At 34.9% G+C, this 20530-nt stretch overlaps 3 protein-coding genes and 1 long non-coding RNA gene across 6 annotated transcripts; 2 read left to right on the top strand and 2 right to left on the bottom strand.

Moving 5' to 3' along the window:
- Nucleotides 1-143: 143 nt before the first annotated feature.
- LOC112282521 (bifunctional adenosine 5'-phosphosulfate phosphorylase/adenylylsulfatase HINT4) lies at nucleotides 144-3221 on the bottom strand. Of its 3 annotated transcripts, none has more exons than XM_090250806.1 (6): nucleotides 2824-2965; nucleotides 1943-2132; nucleotides 1644-1720; nucleotides 1440-1506; nucleotides 1266-1343; nucleotides 144-1142 (listed from the first exon to the last, which is right to left on the bottom strand). In XM_090250806.1, exons 2-6 carry the CDS (start codon nucleotides 2080-2082, stop codon nucleotides 1004-1006), a joined length of 501 nt encoding a protein of 166 aa, XP_090106932.1. In that variant the 5' UTR covers nucleotides 2083-2132; nucleotides 2824-2965; the 3' UTR covers nucleotides 144-1003. The 3 variants fall into 3 exon arrangements, with proteins under 3 accessions (XP_090106932.1, XP_024375965.1, XP_024375966.1); XM_024520197.3 differs by lacking the exon at nucleotides 2824-2965 and adding an exon at nucleotides 3012-3221 and having other exon boundaries at nucleotides 947-1142; nucleotides 1943-1989; XM_024520198.3 differs by having other exon boundaries at nucleotides 947-1142; nucleotides 1943-1989; nucleotides 2824-2958.
- Nucleotides 3222-3445: 224 nt separating this feature from the next.
- On the top strand, nucleotides 3446-4522 carry LOC141045419 (uncharacterized). Its single transcript, XR_012217564.2, has 2 exons — nucleotides 3446-3544; nucleotides 3809-4522. It is a non-coding gene; the product is annotated as an uncharacterized LOC141045419 (long non-coding RNA).
- A 1269-nt stretch (nucleotides 4523-5791) lies between these two features.
- Nucleotides 5792-6395, bottom strand: LOC112282522 (large ribosomal subunit protein uL15x). Its single transcript, XM_024520199.3, has one exon. The coding sequence runs from the start codon at nucleotides 6337-6339 to the stop codon at nucleotides 5899-5901; it is 441 nt and encodes a 146-aa protein (XP_024375967.1). The 5' UTR covers nucleotides 6340-6395; the 3' UTR covers nucleotides 5792-5898.
- A 3922-nt stretch (nucleotides 6396-10317) lies between these two features.
- LOC112282076 (glutathione hydrolase 2) lies at nucleotides 10318-14501 on the top strand. The gene is made up of 7 exons (XM_024519263.3): nucleotides 10318-11256; nucleotides 11569-11930; nucleotides 12047-12565; nucleotides 12718-12953; nucleotides 13121-13385; nucleotides 13552-13689; nucleotides 13812-14501. Exons 1-7 carry the CDS (start codon nucleotides 11082-11084, stop codon nucleotides 14088-14090), a joined length of 1974 nt encoding a protein of 657 aa, XP_024375031.1. The 5' UTR covers nucleotides 10318-11081; the 3' UTR covers nucleotides 14091-14501.
- Nucleotides 14502-20530: the final 6029 nt, after the last annotated feature.

Raw genomic sequence — 20530 nt, 5'->3', positions numbered from 1 at the left:
AAACACATATACATACATATCAATCAATCATCCCTCACATCTTATCCCTATCAATCTCAGAAAGCCTTTTCCCACAAACCAATATGAGAGAAAATGGACCCACCTTTAGCACTCAAACTACAGGGGTCCCGTGGATCACACTGTTTATGTGAATTAGCAGGAAAACTTTGATTAAAAAGAAAGGAGTTAAAAGACCCAGAGGCTTTGTGCTTTCAGTCAATACATGACTTGCATCTCTCACCTAACCAAAGCTCATGGGGCCACACGCACTCAAGGAATCACTCTCGAGCTCATCCAGCATGACACCGGGTCACCGCTTATCCAATGCATCGGAAACGGCAATGGACCCACAAGCACAAGCACAATCCACTTGTTGAGGCGTAGTTCTAGCCTTTTTCACCATTTTTCCAGGGCAGGGGCTGGAGTCAGAAGGAATTCCAGTCTTTGTCAAAGGATTGGGACCCTATTAGAGCGCATGTTTTGAGTCTGGTTTGGTTGTTGAAGAGTGGAGTTGTGAAATCCATTCCAGGTGGAGGAGCTTATGTTATGGAATACGGTCGCCGGTCTGTGTGAATCCCTCATTATCGTCTTTTGAGGTCTAGGAGACATGTAGGACTTACAGAACTGGATCCACAGTTGGAGTGTGGAATCCTGACTGGTTGTTTCTCTGTTATCGTTCCACGGATTTGATGAAAAGAAGCATTGTCAACAAACACTTCAGAAGGTTTCCTTTGGTCACTGTAAATGAAACTACGCACTTCAGGCTGTAAAACTGTGTTGATTCTAGAGGAATTAGAGTGAAGCACGAACCGCATCACTTCAATGCTACCATGTTGAATAGCTGGCTTAGCCAATTCGGAAAAGTTGTTGGCGAACTCCCTGTGTTGTTTTTGCTTCCTCAAACACACATGCTTCTGGTATCATTCGTGATGAATTAGAGCAGACATCCAAGAATGGGTAGCCCGAGATAAAATTCCAGAGAAATTCACAAAAGGGTGTCGGATCATATGGGCACTTTCGGTTGGTCACCCGATGTAACCCCTGTTTTCATGCCTTTCTTAGGATCCAAGTAAAGCAGTACATGCTCGACACTAACATATGCACCCAACCAACCTACACCAAGATACCTGAAGCGCCTCCATCTGGGAACATCCACCAGTGCTCAATCAGTGCATAGAAAAATACAATCGATTTCCCTACAAGCTAATGCAATCAAGTAAAACCGTGCTAACGCAAGCATCAGTTAATGGAGACGAGGTTCTTACACAGAATTGTAAGGAAGGGCGATGCAATGAAGGTGGAGGTGGTCGACACTATTGAATGGAGACTTGTGGAAGCCAAACCTGCAAATAAAGTGATAATTTGGAATAAGAACTTGTTCTAGAGTAGCGTTTAATAATCAATCCTAGGAATTATAATCAAGATGAGACGGTTGGAACCTGTATTTGGATGCGTTCGGCGCATCACGTTGTAATGTTGACTTCCCTAGCTTGAACATACGGGAGACTGCAGAGAACCAAATAGCTCAGATATGTGATATACTTCGCATAGGATCTTCCAAAGTAAACATTCTCCGCCACCACGGTTCAAGTAAAAAGAAGTAGGTTAAGGATTTCTTCTGACTTTGAGGTCAATATACTCACCCAACGCATGATCTGCTTCAACAGGTCGAAGATCTTGGACAGACTTGATGTGCTTATTTGGTATCACCAAGTAATGCCTGCGGCACCGACCAGTAGAATAGGCTTCAGACAAACTGCAACAAACTCTTAAGACTCCTCGAGTATTTCAAAATAGGTAGATGCAAAGAGGAAGAATTCATAGGTCCGAAAACTGTATAATGATCAGAAAGAACCTTGAATCCATTTATCACATCACCGAAAAAGCGTTGTCACAAACAGAACTTAAAAAAAACAAGGGTCTTACCGATGCAGTCACGCACCTATAGGCAGACGGGTTCCGATCCACGAAGACAACTACATGCTTATCCTGCAGATAATGGCATCCACCATTGTAAAAAGGAAAACAACAATGTGAATGACATTCGGATGGTCTGCTAATAGAGGATGCTACAAGCGGCATCCGAGCACTCTGGTGGTACAAATCTTCGTGCGCGAATTCTCATCGACACGCTGCAACGCACATAGCAGCTGTGAATTCGACTATTCATTAACTTCAGAAGGTAACAAATATGCATGCATCATTATCACTTGTCGAGACTATAAACAGATGTATTTTACAGCTGAACATCACTGAGATGTATAAGCTCCACATGGAAGACTCGGCAACACTGCGGCATGACTGTCAGTTGCACCAGCAGTTTCTTCTTCAGAAGCATATTGACATTGCTGATCTACGAACCCTACAACATCTACAAATTAAATAAATAAATGATATGAAATAGCTGTGTATACACCCCTGGCAGAGAGTACAACCCGTGGTAAATATCGCAAATGATAAGAGGATGGATTGTAGAAAGAAATAAGTCTGAGGCTGTCTAGGATATCGTGAGCTTCCACCTGGGTCCAATTTTGGTCTACAAATTATTGCAAAAGTGCAATCCTTGCCGACTTGTAAAAATATGCTCACTGCTTGAGCATCGTTTGAGCACTAACCGGAAATCACAACGTTTAGAAGCATGAGGGTGTCATGGGACGGTCATAAGTACAACGGCGACTTCCCTTGAGTGATTATTCTCAGTCCACACAGCATCCAGAATAACCTCTTCTCCTTCGTTACACAAATCTCGTGCAAATATCAACAAGAATTAATACGGATAGCTGGAGGTGGAAAAGAGGGAATCTAGGGTTTAGAACTGCTAACCTGGTATAACACGTTGGGCGTGCGGCCTTCCACCGATCCAGACGCTAAAACACAGAAAGGGCATTCCTCGGACTTCTTCCCCTCTGGAAACATCCATCTCCACAGCGACATAGCAGAGCTGATTCCAACAACGGATCACTGGAATGTTGAATTTCCTACAATCAAGCGCTTGAGCTGTTCCGACCTACCTGGATTTGACCGCGGTGCTCCATTTGGCCAGTGAGTGCATGTATTGAGAACACCAACCCTGACGACTGGACGAAAGGGAGAATGGGGTGAGTGAGAGAGAGAGCAAGAGAGACAACCCTACGACCTTCAGCACGGTCCCGATGCCAAACCCACTGGAATGTCCACAGATGATATTTGTATGAGAATTGATAAACTTGTGATGGATGCATGGATGGAGTCCTGTGGGCCCCTACATCTTCAGCGTTTTGAGTTTTGAGTCGAAGATTGAGGAATTGTGACCGCGAGTTGACGCTGCTGATCTACTTCAAATTGTATGCTCCGAGAGAAAGAGAGCAGGGAGAGAGTAGTACTTTTTTAAAGTCATGGGCTCCGTGCATGTGGAAAAGAGTGTAACTCTTTGGCCATGCACGACTTGGGCAGACATTTTGCAGGTAACATGATCTTGGGGCTTGGATCGGAAGTGTCATTAGAGACGTGGCGGGCGTTGATAAGGAGTACCGGAAAACTGGAATATGAGCAGCAATTTTTGTTGGTAAGTTGACGGACTTTTTATTAGAGATGGAGAGATTGAAGTAACATCCAGAACATGTGTTTTGCTTGGGAATCATTTGATTTACGAATGTCTCAGCAGAGTCAGCGGAGTTAAATGGTGTCGACTGAAGCCGAACAATCTGCCAATTGAGAGATTGGAATTCGTTTCAAGTGAAAATGAAAGCTTACGGTGCAGGTAGCTGGTTACGGTTTGTGCAGCCCTGAGGAAAAGAACAAACAATGAGCCAAATTGAACCATTTACAGGTTTCTATGGGATGATCAGCGTCTAAAATACAGGCAGAAGTTGCGACAAGGAGTAATATAATGGTGAACTTGCTTGTGCTGTTGCCCGACCTTGGTGACAAGATTGCCAACAGTGACAATTGAACGCGCACTTTACCTCTTGACAATGATGCTGCGGAGTCTCGCTTTTCGTTCTGCACTTCCCAATCCTCGAAAATGTTACATGGTTCCTTCGAGTGGTACATATTCTTTGTCATCTGATCACCTGCAGCCGTCATGAAGATGGATTTAATAAGGGTTCTGGAAATATGCATACCCAATTTTTTTAATCAACAAAGAGTTCAAACTTGAGCTAGAATGGCAGACGTTCAACAGGATGAAGGCTTTTCTTTTCACACGGCAAAGATATCAATTGTCCAAAAACTGTGCAGCAGCCACTCTAGGGACTATCTGCACGTGAGGTCGTCCTTTTCGAAACTGGGTTTAGGATTTTAGGTCATTTTCAAGATTCACAATTTCAGGGAGTACTTGTGAGAGTTAGCATTTACAGCCGACGTGGTACATTCTGTCAACATCATGGTTTATTCATTGATACTTTTAAAATCGACAGTGGTGGCTGTAGGCCACAAAATGGAATTACAGTAGTAATTACAACTCTCGACACACTGAAAGCAAAGAAAGGAAACTATTTGTGGACCGCAAAAATATTTTGACCTGAGTTTTTATTTCTACGTTTATCGGCTTTGTGAGGTTCTATCTTTTGAAACAAAGTTGCTGCACAGATACCAATCTAGGTCTCAGGAAAAGGGAACTGGCAGTATACTTTCACTTAAGTGAAGGTTACTATATAATGGATTGGCATTTGGATCCTGGAAGGATTGTGATATTTGTTGCCTTCAGTGAGCCTCACAGTACCCACAATCATCTGTCTACAACGATACCGGGGAGCGTGGGCCATAATACATGCAATATCTGCAAAGGAGTTACCGCCACAACATTGTCTTCCTTCTTTCATAATTCCTTCAATTTACACAACATCAAACCTCAAGATTTGTAGATAGCAAACCGTTTGATTATCAATTGAATTTAGGTTCCACGCTGTGCTCAAATAGTGCTTGAATTCTTTAGTGCACTTTGTACACGTATTTTGAATATGTACTTTGTCAGGGATCCTAACATAGTCAACACTACAAACTAATGAGTACAGTTGAACTTAGGGATCAACTATTGCAACAGACAAAGACAATAAGTTAATTGAAAATAGTCCTCAAAAGACCAGAGTAATATTTATGCACTAACCATTCGCCCAATGCATATCACATGCGAGGTTTGAGATGCCAAATCTAGAGGAAATATTGAACTTTGAAGAGAGATGTTCATCCCAAACCCGCTTCTCTTGTCCACACCTCAGACGATCCTTTTGTACTGCAGCATTCTTGATCAGGATGAAGACAGGTAATAAAGATCTCGTGCAACTTTTAGAACAGAAGTAATCAAGTGGACGACATAACTCTGTCGGTCCAATTCAGAAAAGTTACTACACATGTAGAAATAAACATGCCAAACACTACATTTACAACACTGCAGATTACAACTTGAAGAGCCTCACGCATCCCCAACTGATCCTGAATGCAGTGGTTGAGCATCCTGCCCGGCTGGGCTATTGACGAAAAGAGAAGAGGGAGCGAGAGTACAACAACAATGCATAGGAACATTCAAATTGGAAGGATCTGGTGAAAGAAGGCGAACGCTGTGAGCTAGAAACCCTACATCACCCGATCTGACTGTAATAACCTAATCTAAGAATTACATGTGGAAGCCGCAATGCCTAAGCAGCGGCTAGTATACATTCACAAATATACACCACAGGCAACTGTTCAATCACAAGCGCTGGAAGTACAACGACAATAAAATTGAAGACACAGCTAGCATTTGACACCAGCATGGATAAGAGAAGCATTTCCACTCTTTCAATGAAATCCTCGAGAGCATAAAACAGGAATGTAATCGTCTCGAAAAAACGGAATTTTCATTTCGGTAGATGCATCTAGACACCGAACAAATGCATGGATCCCCTTCACATTTCCTGAACAGAACTCTTCTCAAGGGGCTTAGGCAGTGAGGATAACCGCACCACCAGCCTCCTTAATTTTCTTCTCCGCGAGCTTAGAGAAAAACTTAGCCTTCACAACCATCGGCTGGGACGGCAAATCGCCCTTGCCAAGCACCTTAAAGAACCCGTGCTGGGTGACGTCCAAGAGAGGCGCGCTCTTCTCCCCGTCGGCCTTCTCCTTCACGGCCTCAGGCACCAACGACCACAACTTATCAATGTTCACAATGGGACAGTGGAACTTGTTCATCGTCTTGTGAAAGTACCTCATACCGACCTTGCCGAAGTACCCAGGGTGGTACTTGTCGAACAGGATCCGATGGTGATGCATACCTCCGGCATTACCCCGACCTCCTGGATGCTTGCGGTGCTTGCCTACACGCCCATGACCGGCACTCACGTGTCCTCTCTTCTTCCTGTTCTTCTTCAGGCGGGTCGTCATGATGCCGTTCCTTCGCGCGCACTCCCCTGCAGAGAGAGAGCGGCAAGCAAACCTAAACAACCAAAGAGACTCTCATCGGCATGGACTCCAGGCTTTGTGATCTTCAAACCCTAATTCTCCCTCCAAAGGCCTAGATCCGCCCTAAGGGAACATCAGATCCTGGCCGTCGAATACCAGAATGACCTTCCCACCGCAAGATGGACATCACCATCATCATCATCGCAGCCAAGATGAATGACAAATACGAGACGTAGAACTCTTCTGTGAATGAACAATTGCCCTTGGCTGAAATATATTCATTTATTATTTGTTAACTTAACCTTTACGTGAAGGGACTGTTTTGTGAAATGGGGGCAAAGTTCCATCAATACGAATTTCCTTTACCAAAAGTTCCTAACCTTTTTTTTTATTTTTAATGAGACTTCAAAAATACTTTTGTACTTGATGGAGAAGTTTTTTTTAGACTTCATCAAGTTGTTGCACTTGAAGCAAAAGCTCTTTTTAGAACTCAACAATCTATTTATACTCTAAATTTTTTTATTATTTTAAGACCTCTTGGGCCACTAGATCTTCTTGTAGCCTGCGTAATATATTTTCTTAAATTCTATGAGCATGTAAGTTGCAATTTTATCAATAAATTTGTGAAGTTTTTTTTGGCAATTCATGTTCTAACTATTTCTCATCCAAGGCAACAAATTTACTATGTACATGTCTTAGAATAAAAATAAAAATAAAAACAAAAAAATGTCTCTACACATTAATTACAATGTTTTTATTAATAATAAAAATTTAAAATTATACTTGTAGTCTAGTTTTTGTTCTGCAATGTTTTCTTATTGAGTTGGAAATGGAGACTTAGTAGACCACTCTACTATATTTATTGTATACAGGAAGAAAACTTAATTTTTCTAAAAGATTTCTTATATTTTTGGCATTGTTTCCATAAAGCTATATAGGTTTGTTAAAAAAATATTAATAGATAAAAATAAAACGGATCTATTAAGCAAAAATATAAATAAATAAAAATAAAGTTTCATATTTTATTATGAGCCTTGGTAATTGATAAATTTGCATTAAAAAATACAATTGTTGGATGCTTTGGTCTTCCAACGTTTTATTGTGTGTCATTAAGAGTCTTTATATATTTTGGTGTATTAAAATCTTTTAGAGTGCATGTCATTTGTAGACTAAGAATATTCGTTATTTTAAATTTAATTTTATTTGTATTTATATCTTATTAAATCTTACCAAAATTTAGAAAATAAAATCAGGCCATATATTGCTATCAACTGAGTATGATATGATTTATTTAAAGATGTTGAAGGGTTTTTGCATTTAATTTTTTTTATGCATTCAAATATTTTCTTCCAATGAAATTGTATTAAAAAATATTTTAAAATTATAACTTAATTGAACTCAAACAGTTTTGTGTGTAAAATACACCACGCGTCTTTGACTGGTCTAATTATTGATTTTGATTTTGATTATTTTTTTGTCATGTGTTGAATAAGTCCATTGTGTTAGAATAATAAAAATAAATATTAAAACAAATGAGCTACAAAGTGCCTTAACATCCTTACATACAGATAGACATTAGTGCGCTTGAGTGTATAAAAAATTATACTATATTAAAATTATAGGTGTAGAGGTGCATGAATTATAACCACATTAAGTGAAATTTATTTCCATATGTTTTAACTATTAATAATTAATAAATAATAATTTAGCTACAAATAATTGCTTATACAATAATAATAAATTACAACCAATTATTGTAGCTAAATAATTGGTTGTATAAAATAATTTATAATTTTTTTCCATATATTTTAGCTATAAAATTTTGATATAAAATTTATGCAGAATTTTATAAAACCACAGTGTCATAGTTGTTTTGAAATGATTATATAGTTTGGGGAATCTAAAAAACATATTAATATGAAAGAGAGATATTTATGTAGATTTGAGCCCTTTGCACATTTAATAGAAGACTTCTATGTCAATCTAGTTAAAAAAGCATGACATCTTCATTGTTCATATATCAACTCATACATAGGGCCACAATGTGTAGGCTTTATGACCCAATATACATTAAATAACCATCTTATATTTCTTTTGATTAGTTGCATATGTTTTGTTTAAATCTCAGCAACATTAGAAGAATAGATTGTCTAAGTACAAACATATGACGAATTTACATCATTGTAATTTTTTTTAGTAGACTAAAAATTAAGATAAAATTAATTATGTATTAGATTTACTTTGACTCACTACATTCTATTAGATGTATATACAAGAGTTTTATTTATTAGTTTATAAAATCTTCCTTATAATTTTGCAAATGACTTCATAATTCTCAAGGAACAATTATGTATCAGAATTAAGAGATAACTAATGTTGGGCTTGTTGCTAGACTTTTTAAAGTCTGTATCAGAACCTCATAATTTATTTATTTATTTATTTTATGTTCTTATTAATATATGTGTTTAAAGTAAAATTTATAACTAAATTAGTTTTTTATGCTTAAAAGAGATGGTAAGAAGTTGCAATTTTTGAAACTTGTAATTGGTTAAAATTAAAGAATTTTAATGGGTTAACTATATATTTGAGAAAATCAACCAGAAATCTACAAAAGAAAAAAGAGGAAAAAAAATATAACCTGTTTTTTTTCTACATGACATGGATGGTACCTATTGTACCTTAGAATTTGATTTATTAGGTCTACTTCAAGAGTTTATTTATACAAAAACTTGGAAAAAAATGTACTAAAATCTTCTTAAAGTATATGAAATTAATTTTTAATTTTTAAAATGAAAAAATGAGCTGCCGATTTATGAACAAAATTAAAAATAATTTGAACCATGTGATACCCTTTTTCATATGTATACCATCTCCAAGAACAAAGTCTTCTAAAAAAATCTTTTCTTTACAAAGAGAAGAACTTTCCCAAAACTTTCAAACCATGATTTTCAAAAGGGACTTCTAGATTTCAAGAGTCCCAAATCATAACCATAAATTAGATGCTAAGATGCTTTGATGTGAGACGGCTCCAATGAAACCTTCTTGGAGTCTTTACTGAACATAGAATAGAATATTAGGTTTTACCCGAAACCCACATGAATTTCCTGCAAAAATTTCAGATTCATCCAATTTGAGCTCTGGATTTATGAGTGTACTACCCTCTGGTGGGTTTTATTCACAATTGGTCGTGAAAGTAGGAAATGGATTATAAAAGGATATTAAAAGATCAAAGAACTTTTCATTCAACGTTGTCACAGCTGTTCTGTAGACTGATGTTGCAGTAGATTGCAGACTTGGTCAGAGAGTAAACACTGTTATTGGTAGGAGTATTAATGCACACTTCAATGGAGGCACTTTACAAAAACCACAAAAATCTTTGCAATGGGCTCCTCATCTGAAAGCTGCTATTCAATTGGACTTCAATTGGACTCATATCATCCTTTTGCGCAAATTTAACTGTCATTTCATTCAATTTGTTTGACTAGTTATTTACAATAAAATCTCAATGAATAACTTAACTAATCTCTTTCAGTTGCATAGAATTTTGCATATAATTGAGCATGTTTTCCAAAATTGTATGCAACACAGTACAAAAAAAATGAAGACCATATGGTGAAAATTTGATCAACAACATCATCACTTAAGTGACCCTTCACATGAATGCCTTTATATATATATATATATATATATATTTTCTCTCTCTCTCTCTTTTTTTTTTTTTTTTTTTTTTTTTTTTGCATGTATACAATCACAAGGACACAAGAAAATTAGGTATATTTTGAGGTTCATTTACGAGGGTATATTTTGGGTATATTTTGAAGCATGGCAATCATGAATAGCATGAAGTTTTGTACTTTCTCTTTATATTCATTTAAATATATATATATATATATATATATATATATTATATATATATATGCACACATGAATTTTGTTCTCCATTGCACGTGCGCTCTGCCTTTTCAATATTAAGCCCATCCATGCCTGGGCCGTGTCGGTCGCCTTGGCCGCCTTTGGTCCAAAATTGCAGAGCGTTGAGGAGCTCTGCGTGACAAGTTCAACACAATTCGGTGCTGCCGTCGTCGCCTCAGCGTTGTCGTTGTAGAGCTGACTCGCAGCCGTTACGCTTGGCTGCACCAAGTCTTCCCCATGCTCCGTATGCTGTGCCAAACAAGCTATTTGTGAGGAGTTTCTGTGTGTTCAAGGAAAACCTCGGTTGTCATCCCTGTCGTTGCTGAGACATGGAGAGAGCTCGCCTGTCTTACAATGTGTGCAGCCAGGAGCACGTCAATTTAAGCGTGATTCGGAATTGACCGAAAGTCTGAAGTGACGTAAGAGAGATTGTCAGTGCTTGTGAGCGCAATAATGTGAGATAATAAATTGGTTCAGCGTGGGTACGTTAATGAAGGAATATAATTGGAAGGAAAGCCGGATGGTAACGACACAATTTTCCAGATCGTGCTATGCACGTGATTCCCCTGCCAGATGGTTGATCAGTGGCGTTACGGTGGTCGTGAGGGAAAGAAGAGTAGAAGGGATCTCCGGACTATTGCATTGTTATCGTGAACAGTCTTGTCCGTTTGAGCTTCGACTCTTCGTCGTTTTTTTGTAGACTCTCGCCGCTCTTCCTCTTGCTCAAATGAGGGCGAAGCATTACATTCTGTCGTAATAGTCGATACTCTCCTTGAAGATTTCGAATAAAGCCCGTCGGACAGGCTGAAAGCATGATGGTTGCAAAAAGCTTGGCAGGACTAAATAGTTTTATTGGTCGTTTGATTTCTGGTGGTGCTCGTGCAATGGGTGAACATCCTGCTCCGACCGATTGCACCAAGATATTACCTAGTGGGTGTCGACAGCACATCCAGGTTTTGGATTGCGCGAGGCCATTGATCTTGCTCGGTACTTAGATCCAAAGCTCACTCTAACTAAAGTAATGATTTTATTATTATTATTATTATTATTATTATTTATTGTTGAAATTTCATTTCCCAACGAGGAGAGGGAAGAAAATTTTCTCCTGAAACCTGCAGAGTGGGAATCCATTCTTCTCTGTGCGTGTGTGCACGCTAATTAGGACATTCCATTGGAAGATCTTTTTCTTGTTACAAGATGAGTTATAGAATCATGTTTACTTGCTCACAATAGGAAATCGTCTTACAATGGGAAGCAATTTACACATCAGCTGACTCTTGAATCTGGTGATGGTTGCAGCGCTCACGGTTGTGTTTCTTGCTTTGCCAACGACCTGCGGTGGCTTCTCCACCTCGACTCACCAGTGTTCAAGGAAAACAGGTTTCCGATTGGCACAACCATGGTTGAATCGCAAGCGAATCACCGAAGCAGATGAGGGTATGGTGGCAGCTGATGACGAGAGGTGCTCTCATATTGGTCGCGATGCGTTACGTGCTGGTGGAAACGCCGTGGATGCCGCCGTAGCGACATCCCTGTGCCTAGGAGTCGTCAATCCAGTGGCAAGTGGGCTTGGTGGAGGTGCATTCTTGCTGCTGCGACTGTGGAATGGAACTGCGATGGCCTATGACATGCGAGAAACTGCGCCCGCAGCAGCCCGCGAGGTAAATTGATCGGCCTTCACCCACAAAAACCCACTGCCATGATCTGATGTCATTTCGTCTATTCGTAGAAGATGTTGACATTTACATTTTAATCAATAATTCTCCATTTTATGCAGGACATGTATACTGAAGATCCTTCCCTGAAGGTTAAGGGAGGTTTATCAGCAGGCGTTCCGGGTGAGTTGGCTGGTCTTCACTTAGTTTGGTCCAGCCATGGCGTTTTACAATGGCCGGCACTCGTGGCTCCAGCTATTGTTCTTGCAGAAAAAGGGTTTGTTGTACAGCCTTACCTTGCACACTACATTAATATGTTCATAGATGGTATCCTTGCTGACCAAGGATTACGTGAAACATTCACCCTCAACGGAAAACCCCTAGTTGCCGGAGACATCTGTTACCGTAAAAACCTGGCCAACACATTGAAAGAAGTCGCAAAGCATGGATCAGCGGCATTTTATTCTGGTCCAGTTGCGGAGAATTTCATTAAAGATGTACGAGCAGCTGGTTCAATATTGACCATGGAGGACCTTCGGGATTATAAAGTGGCAATTCGAAAACCCGTGGTTGCTGATACCATGGGCTTTACTGTGATAAGCATGCCGCCTCCTTCATCCGGTGGAGCATCATTGGTTCTCGTAAGTGTCTATCGTGGTACACTGATTTGACGTTTCAGCATGACGGAGTCACTCGGAAGTCTAAGTTTATTGCAATTATGCATTGTACAGAATCTTCATGAAAAGGATCTAAATTCCAATCCTGAGAGAACTCTGTTATTGCTCTTGCGCAGATCTTAAACATCATAGCCAAATACGGGTATACTGCAGCGTTGAAAGGGCTGGTGGGATTGCACCGACTCATTGAAACTTTCAAGCACACGTATGCAGTGCGAATGAACTTGGGCGACCCGGATTTCGTCGATGTGAACTCGGTAGTGGCAGATATGCTGAACCCAAGTTTCGCTGGAAAACTTCAGAGTCGAATTGTTGATAATACCACTTTCCCGCCGGAATACTACGGAAACAGGTACAGCTCTCAGATTTGTTAGTGACGACTTCTTTGCATCAAGTCTCCCAGGAATCAGTCATGCTGAAGGCGGCAATAATGTTTTGGTTACTAGGCCAATATTGAACCAGCTGTTCTTTTAAGAAGTTTATGCTTCAAATTGACAAAACATTATCGTGTGGCTGAAGATGGCGTCAACTTGAAGATCACGGAACGAGCCACTTCAGCATAGTAGATCCGCATCGCAATGCTGTCGCCATGACCACCACTATCAACTACCCTTTTGGTGCTCTTATGTTGTCTCCGTCAACTGGAGTAATACTCAACAATGAAATGGACGATTTCGCAATCCCAACTTCTCAACCCCCCGGGTATCTGCCTCCTCCCCCGCAGAACTTTGTGAGACCGGGCAAGCGTCCTCTGTCGTCCATGACTCCGACCATTGTCCTCAAGGTACACAATCCGTGAAGCTCTAACCTCATCAGTCTTCCTCGGCAGCGCTCATAGGACTGCCTCTAAGGAAATTCCTGAGCAAAAGATTCCAATGGCTAATCTTTTACAATACAACTGTATCAAATTATGTGTACTACACATCATGAAATGCTTGGGTATGGTGTAGGATGGACGGTTATATGGGGTGTTGGGCGGAAGCGGCGGCAACAAAATCATAACAACTGTGGCACAGGTTTTTATCAACCAATTTGTGAAGAAACTGGATCCACTAACATCGGTTGCAACCACACGCGTGCACCATCAGGTTCATGATTCCTCCCTGGCTTGCTGGTTCGTCGCTTACATTCAACATCACATTACAATCCATCAACCCAGAATTTTTGACAGATCTCGTACTAAAAATTATTTAGATTGTTTACATTACAGTTAGTTCCGAACGTCATACACTATGAGAACTGGACTCTGGTGACGGGGAAGCACGTAGAGCTTGGGGAAATAACTCGACGGGGATTGGAATCCAAGGGCCACATCCTGGAAGCTCACACTTCTGGCGCTGTATGTCAACTCGTTGTTCAAGACTTGAAGACTCCCATAAGGATGTCCTTGTTCAAAATGGGCTGGTTGAGAGGACCACGATACTCCTCCCGTGGTAAACTGATTGGTGTTAGTGATGAGAGAAAAGATGGAGCACCTGCAGGTCTTTAGACTTTTCCAACAGCGATTGCCCGAAGATGAACAACACATCAAGAGTGTACAGACATGCTCAAACTTACAATCTTCATCACTCATTGGCTGCGATGCCTGGTTACGATTTATTGTCAACTACGATCAAAATTCACAAAGCAATGATTCAGAAGGCTCAGTGGTGGTAAAGAACGCCCTTATTTCCACCCAATGTAAGGGAGGGCACCAAACCAGCAGAGCAGCATTGATTTCCTGTAAACCAGGTTGGAGACATAGGTACGTATTCGTGAGAGAGAGATAGAGATAGAGACCTGACAAGTATTTATTTTCAAGGATTAAAGAACATTGAAACCGTATTGGAAAGAATTGTGGGATGGAACAAGTTGAGCATATCTGGATACTCCCAGTCTAATCCCCTTCGGTGTAATGTCATTGACAGTGTGCTGTGAAATTTTTGTTCATCATCTCCATCACGTCTTGCAATTCACAGTGCGTACATACTTGAGGTAAAAAAAAAGTATGGAAAGTCTGTGAGTCATCTCCGTGATTCAACAAGGGCAATGGCAATGTTGGTGTCCTTGTTGGTCACAGGTCTCTGTGTTATCGCCATAAAAAACAAGTATTTCTGCTGCCGAAGTGTGAAATCACTCACACAACCTATGTAACCCAACTTCGCATTCCATGTCTTACCTGTTGAAAATTTGATATTTAGAATCATCTCAAATGGGATGCAGGTCTTGGATTGTTCTAAATTTCAAGCAGGATTTGTCTACCATTTGAGTATCTATTCTATTTTGCAATTGTGAACCGTATCATAGTTGGCAAGCTAATCTGATGCCTTAGGTTATGTTGTCAAACAAGTGACATTCATCCATTCATCCACACAGACTTCATCTTATTTTGTTCATTTTTATATAATTTTAGTTACCTACATCCTTTATGACAAAGAACTTCTTGTCACTGTTGAATATTCAAGCTCTAAGCATTTGCAACATAGTTTTGTTTTATTTATTTTTTCTTATTTGTTTTTAAATAATTTTATTTAAAAACAATGCATAATTTGATCAACCTATTCTTGATGACATATCTTAAATTCAAGAAGTCTAAAATTATAAGATTTGAAGGTAATTATATAATATTTACAAGATTGTTTTACATATTATTAAATACAACCAATATCAAAAGTTAGATTCTCCAAAAGAATATTCTTTGTTAGTAGATGTTGTTCACTAACTTTAATAAATGTCAAATATATATTTTTACAAGTGCTTAGTTCTTTTTGCTAAAATTTTTTTATCAAAAAAAATAAAATAAATACTCTAATATTTAAAATTTATTTCTATATAAATTCCTCTAAATTTTATTTTTATGGATATAAGAATTAGAAAACAAATTGAAAATTTAAAAAATATAAATATTTAATGAATAATAAATTAGTGGTGTATTAGTACTTGGTTCTAATTGTAATTAGATATTTCATTTTTAATTATATTTTTAGAAGATAACATTCTATCTTGAGTTACAAATTTTTTATCAAAAAACATCATAAAAATCATTTTGATTTTCAAGAATATACATACATATATATATATATATATATATATATACACAAATTTTTTATACTGTTTCCTAATTTTTCTTCTTATATGAGCTATTTTGAATAAATTTTAGCATTTTTTATTACAACATTTTGTAGTATTAAATGAATTTGAAACAATAATTTGATGTGAGTCATTCCATCTAAATTTCTTTTTTTGCTATTTTTTAAATAATAAATTATCACATGATTATCTTGTACAAAAATATTTATCTAAACTATACTGATTCTCATTAATACTTGACATGGTAAGAAACAAAATTCTTACATCATCTTAAAGCCAAGATTAAAATAGATCAATTAGACTTTCTTTATTTAAATTCATATCACATAAAATTTGTATAATTATATTTATATACATAATCGTATCATAATTTAATTTAATTATTCAACTCTATAACATATTTTTTAATTTAAAATAATCAAATGAAAGATAAAAAGAAAAAGAAAACTAAAAAAACAATGTTATTGTTGCAATCTTATATGTGAGTTATTTTTTGTCTAATTTAATTTTTTTTTATGTTGTACAAATTAGTAAACTTGCTTCAAGATAGTTTACAAATAGTTAATTGTATTTTCTTTACACAAGTTAAAATTTCATTGTATTTTTTTATTTAAACATTCTTCTTATACAAAAGCTTCAATTATTTTTTATAATACAATTTTCATATTTAGGATGTCAATAAAAATGAAAATTATATAATGTCTTGAGATTGGAATTAATTTAATTTCTTTATGTAACTATGTATATTTCTATAAAATTAAACAAAATATAATAGAAGCTTCTTGTAATGACTTGAAGTAATAATAGTTCTATACTCAAAGATATAATATAAAAAAGATATTATTGTAGTAATTTAGCTTCTTGTGGTTATTGAGTTGGATTTTTGATAAAAATACAACAACTTAGTATAAGTTTATTCTTAAGTAACTTGAAAAAAGGAATGTGAATCTTACAACAATATTATTATTTAGTTATTTTTTAATAGAAATTTTACTATATATATTAGTATTAATTTATTAATCAAAGACATTAGTTGTCTATAATATTATATAATTTGTTCTTCCTTACAAGTAATGAACAAACATGTCATTTTATTTATTTTTTAAAAATAAAAATGTATTTTCTCCTAATAAATTTGGTACAAATTTTTGTATTATTGTCTTTAAAATATATATATATATATATATATATATATATAACAAATTATGTGAAATACTTAGAATCCTATTTTTTTACATACTTGATTTCTATTTTCTTACATAAAGATATTTTTTCTAATTTTATACCTATTAAATATATGCTACAATGCTTAAGTTATTCAAAATCGATTGTCTATCTTATATTTTGCATTATTGTCTTTAATCTCAAAATGATAGACTGAATATCTCAATATAAATGCTTAATTTTACCATTTGTGCACTTATTTAAGGAGAGCGATTTTTTTACTAAGTACCAAACTAAAGTTGTCTGCAATCAACAGTAACAATTCAAAATCATCACTCATCTTATAGCTAAGCTCGCTATCTTTTCATCTAATTGATCCATCTCTCAAACTTATTTACAATATAAAAGAATTGTTATATTGATTTCTTTCAATTGTTAAGCCTATCATTTGCCTAAGTTATATGCAATGCTTGATTTAAGTATTAGCTGATGTAACAACATTTAGATACATTTCTTATTGCAAACATAGACTAATGTAAGGAAACACGTAGATTATTCAAAGTTTGGTATTGATTTTTTTAACCTATTCAAATAGCACCTAATAAAAGCTAAGTCTACTTGACCATTAGGTCAAATATATTTGATAATAATATTGTCTATGCAAACTTTATAGGAGATTCGAGCATCACATTATGAAAGGTCTTATGACTTGTGAGATATTACTGAGATTCCAATATGTAGAAATCTCTATTTTAGAACTAAAACATTGTATTAGAGTAGTCAGTACTTTTAACAACACTGTATGGACAATTTATAGTAATGTGATCTATATACAATCAATGCTGTATTTTTATATTTTAAGACATCTTGGTTGGAGATTAGATTGTATTAAGTATTTATTGTGCATTTCTTGTCTTATTCTTTGATTGTTTACTTAGGTCAAAGAAGGTTTTATTTTCTATGTGGCTCTTATTCAAGTCAAGAAAGATTCATACACATCTTGACATGATCTTAATGTCTATAAATGGGATTGTAACAACCAAAGTATGAAAGTATTGATATACCAACACTTTTCAAACCATACCATTAAAAAGAAATTTTATGTTGTTGAGATTGGATATGAGCTTTGAAGTTCTATTAGAATTAGATGTCAGTATAAGAAAAATAACAATACAATGATGTATCAATTGTCACAATATTGTAATATATTATTTTGTTGATCAATGTGATTTTATTGATCAATGTAATTATCTTGATATGGGATACTAATGATGGCTGAGAGGACCTATTAACTACTTTCAAAAAGAACAAAGATGATAGTCTGTGGCAAATACAATTTGTTGCATTCTTGACTTCTTCAACATGTAATCATTGTTTATTATAAAACTTGACTCAAATAGAGGAAGTAATGTTATGAACATACATATTTACTTCCTCTAAAACTAAATTCACTAAAAAAATCTCCAACTCATAGCTTTATTGATGCCACACTTAAAAGTATAATATGCTCTTTTGAAGTTCATTCTTATAATACAAAATTTGTCTTACGCACTAACCTTTGATTTCAAATCTTTTAAAGACTATATTTAGTTGAACCTTTTAAATGAAAAATCCTAAACATGATTATATACTTTGGCATTTCTATCACTATGTAGCAAGTGAACTATAGTCTAAATTCCATGGAGATATTATTATTTAATAAAATATAAGCCAATATCAATAAATAATTGATAAGTTAAAAACTAAGCCAATATGTTGGCTTTGTTTCAAACATATTAGTGACTTTTGATAAAAGTTGGCCATATAGTGCACATTTAAGAAATTTGTTTTAAAATTTAGATACATGTTTTACAATTTGGACATGTATCAGAGGTCTTATATAATGTTGTTATGTATCTCCTAGTTAGATAGTATATATAAAGGCATAATTGAGACCTTCTTCACTTTTATCAATGCTTTTCTTGTTCTTAGTCTTGTTTCAACAATTTCTTATCTTCTTGTTTTTAGTAATAGCTAATTTAGTCTTAATATTATTCTATATCTAAGTGATTACCTATTCTCTGTGACACAAGAGTATATTGACTCTTTGAATTTTTGTAATTCATGTCTTTGATGTAGGTCTAGAAATACTATTTAAATGATTGAGATTGCTAATAAATGAAATATTTTCTTTTAAAATATTATAAAATTATAAAAATTTGTAATAGATACAAATATTTTTTCACTTATACTAAATATAGAATTTGTAGTTTTTTCTTTTCTATTTTAATAATAGAGAATATTAAAAAATATATAAGTCAAATTAGAGAAGAATAATCTATAATTTCTAATATAAATTAAAAATTTCAACAAAAAGAAATAGTATGAAGAATTTTTGTAAAACTTCTTGATAAATCAATTGCAAAACTTCTCTTTAAAGAAAAAATCAATAGTAGACAATACATGTGTCAATTTAAAATATACATAGTATGAAAATTTTAATAATATAATAATATCTTTAAAGAAATGAGATTAAGTTTTAATTTATTAGACAAAAAAAAAACTATAATAAGTTAGTAGTCTTGTTCAATTGTTTAAAACAAGAATCACAACCAAATCTAAAAGATAATATATTCATGAGTCACTAATGTCAAGAAAAATCAAAGAAAGAAGAAATGATTATAAAATAAAAAAGAAATAAAATGACTATTGTCAAATGCAAAGAGATTAGAGAGTCTTTAATTAAGATTAAAACACAAGAAAGGTGTTGATAAGGTTAAGGATGGTCTTAGTCTTGCCTCCATTTATATTACCTTAAAGAACAAATTTTTATAGAAGCTTCCAAAGGACCACAAGGTTTATAGCCTAAGCATTTAATTATAGGTTGCTTCCAATGCAACTTCCTAAAAACAAAAAAAGTTGTAGGACGAGTTTTAATAGCCACATAACATATTGATAAAATTCTAAATATCTAATTTTCATCTAAAAAAACGTCTTCAAAGTTTGTTAAGAATCATATTAGTTTTCCATTGTGTTTCTTCGTACTTCTATATATTTCTATTTATCCCTCTTTACTTAAATAATATAAATATCTATTTTAAGTATTTATTTTTTATTTATTAGAAAAAAAACACTTCAAGTTTTATGCTGATTATATTTAATGTTTAATATTTATATTACTATAAATAATTTTTTAATTAAATAAATAAATAATTTTATTCCTAATAAATTTTATACTTGAATCTAATTTATTTTTCTTTTAATATTTTGTAATAAAAAATATTAATGTATTTTTTCTTTATAAACTTGGTAAAACTTTCTTACTTATATTTTTTCTAGAGTTCTAATTATTTTAATATAAAATTATTAAATATTTTTAGATCTATTTTTTTATTATTATTATAGATAAGTATTATTTTTAATTGGCTTATTTACATTTGATTATTGTATTGTCTTATAATACGCTAATTTTAAAAAAATTATTCTAAATTTTCTTAAAATCAAGTACTTATTTTATTTTTGTATATTTAGTAATTCAAGAACTAGCTTCTTAAAAAAAATGCTGTAATAGAAGTTGTATAAAAACTTGTATATATATATATATATATATATATATATATATATATAGTTTTTGATAGTATTCATATACACTACAAACATAAAACTTTATAAAATCCTAGATCAATTTTTGCCTTATAAACATTTCTTTGGCTTAAA

Source organism: Physcomitrium patens, chromosome 5 (assembly GCF_059467195.1).
Source record: "Physcomitrium patens ecotype Gransden chromosome 5, ASM5946719v1, whole genome shotgun sequence".
NCBI lineage: Eukaryota > Viridiplantae > Streptophyta > Bryopsida > Funariales > Funariaceae > Physcomitrium > Physcomitrium patens.
This window is presented reverse-complemented; position numbering and strand designations above follow the sequence as displayed.

Bases quoted from the DNA above. Each gene is read 5' to 3' on its own strand.
- LOC112282076 (XM_024519263.3), top strand. From the start codon at position 11,082: ATGATGGTTGCAAAAAGCTTGGCAGGACTAAATAGTTTTATTGGTCGT. The intron at 11,257-11,568 runs GTACTTAGATCC...TGATGGTTGCAG, and splicing joins GAGGCCATTGATCTTGCTCG to CGCTCACGGTTGTGTTTCTT. The intron at 12,954-13,120 runs GTACAGCTCTCA...GTGTGGCTGAAG, and splicing joins CCGGAATACTACGGAAACAG to ATGGCGTCAACTTGAAGATC.
- LOC112282522 (XM_024520199.3), bottom strand. From the start codon at position 6,339: ATGACGACCCGCCTGAAGAAGAACAGGAAGAAGAGAGGACACGTGAGT.
- LOC112282521 (XM_024520197.3), bottom strand. From the start codon at position 3,221: ATGCATCCATCACAAGTTTATCAATTCTCATACAAATATCATCTGTGG. The intron at 1,721-1,942 runs GTGCGTGACTGC...TCGGTGCCGCAG, and splicing joins CGGAACCCGTCTGCCTATAG to GCATTACTTGGTGATACCAA. The intron at 1,507-1,643 runs GTGAGTATATTG...GGTTCTCTGCAG, and splicing joins TGAAGCAGATCATGCGTTGG to TCTCCCGTATGTTCAAGCTA.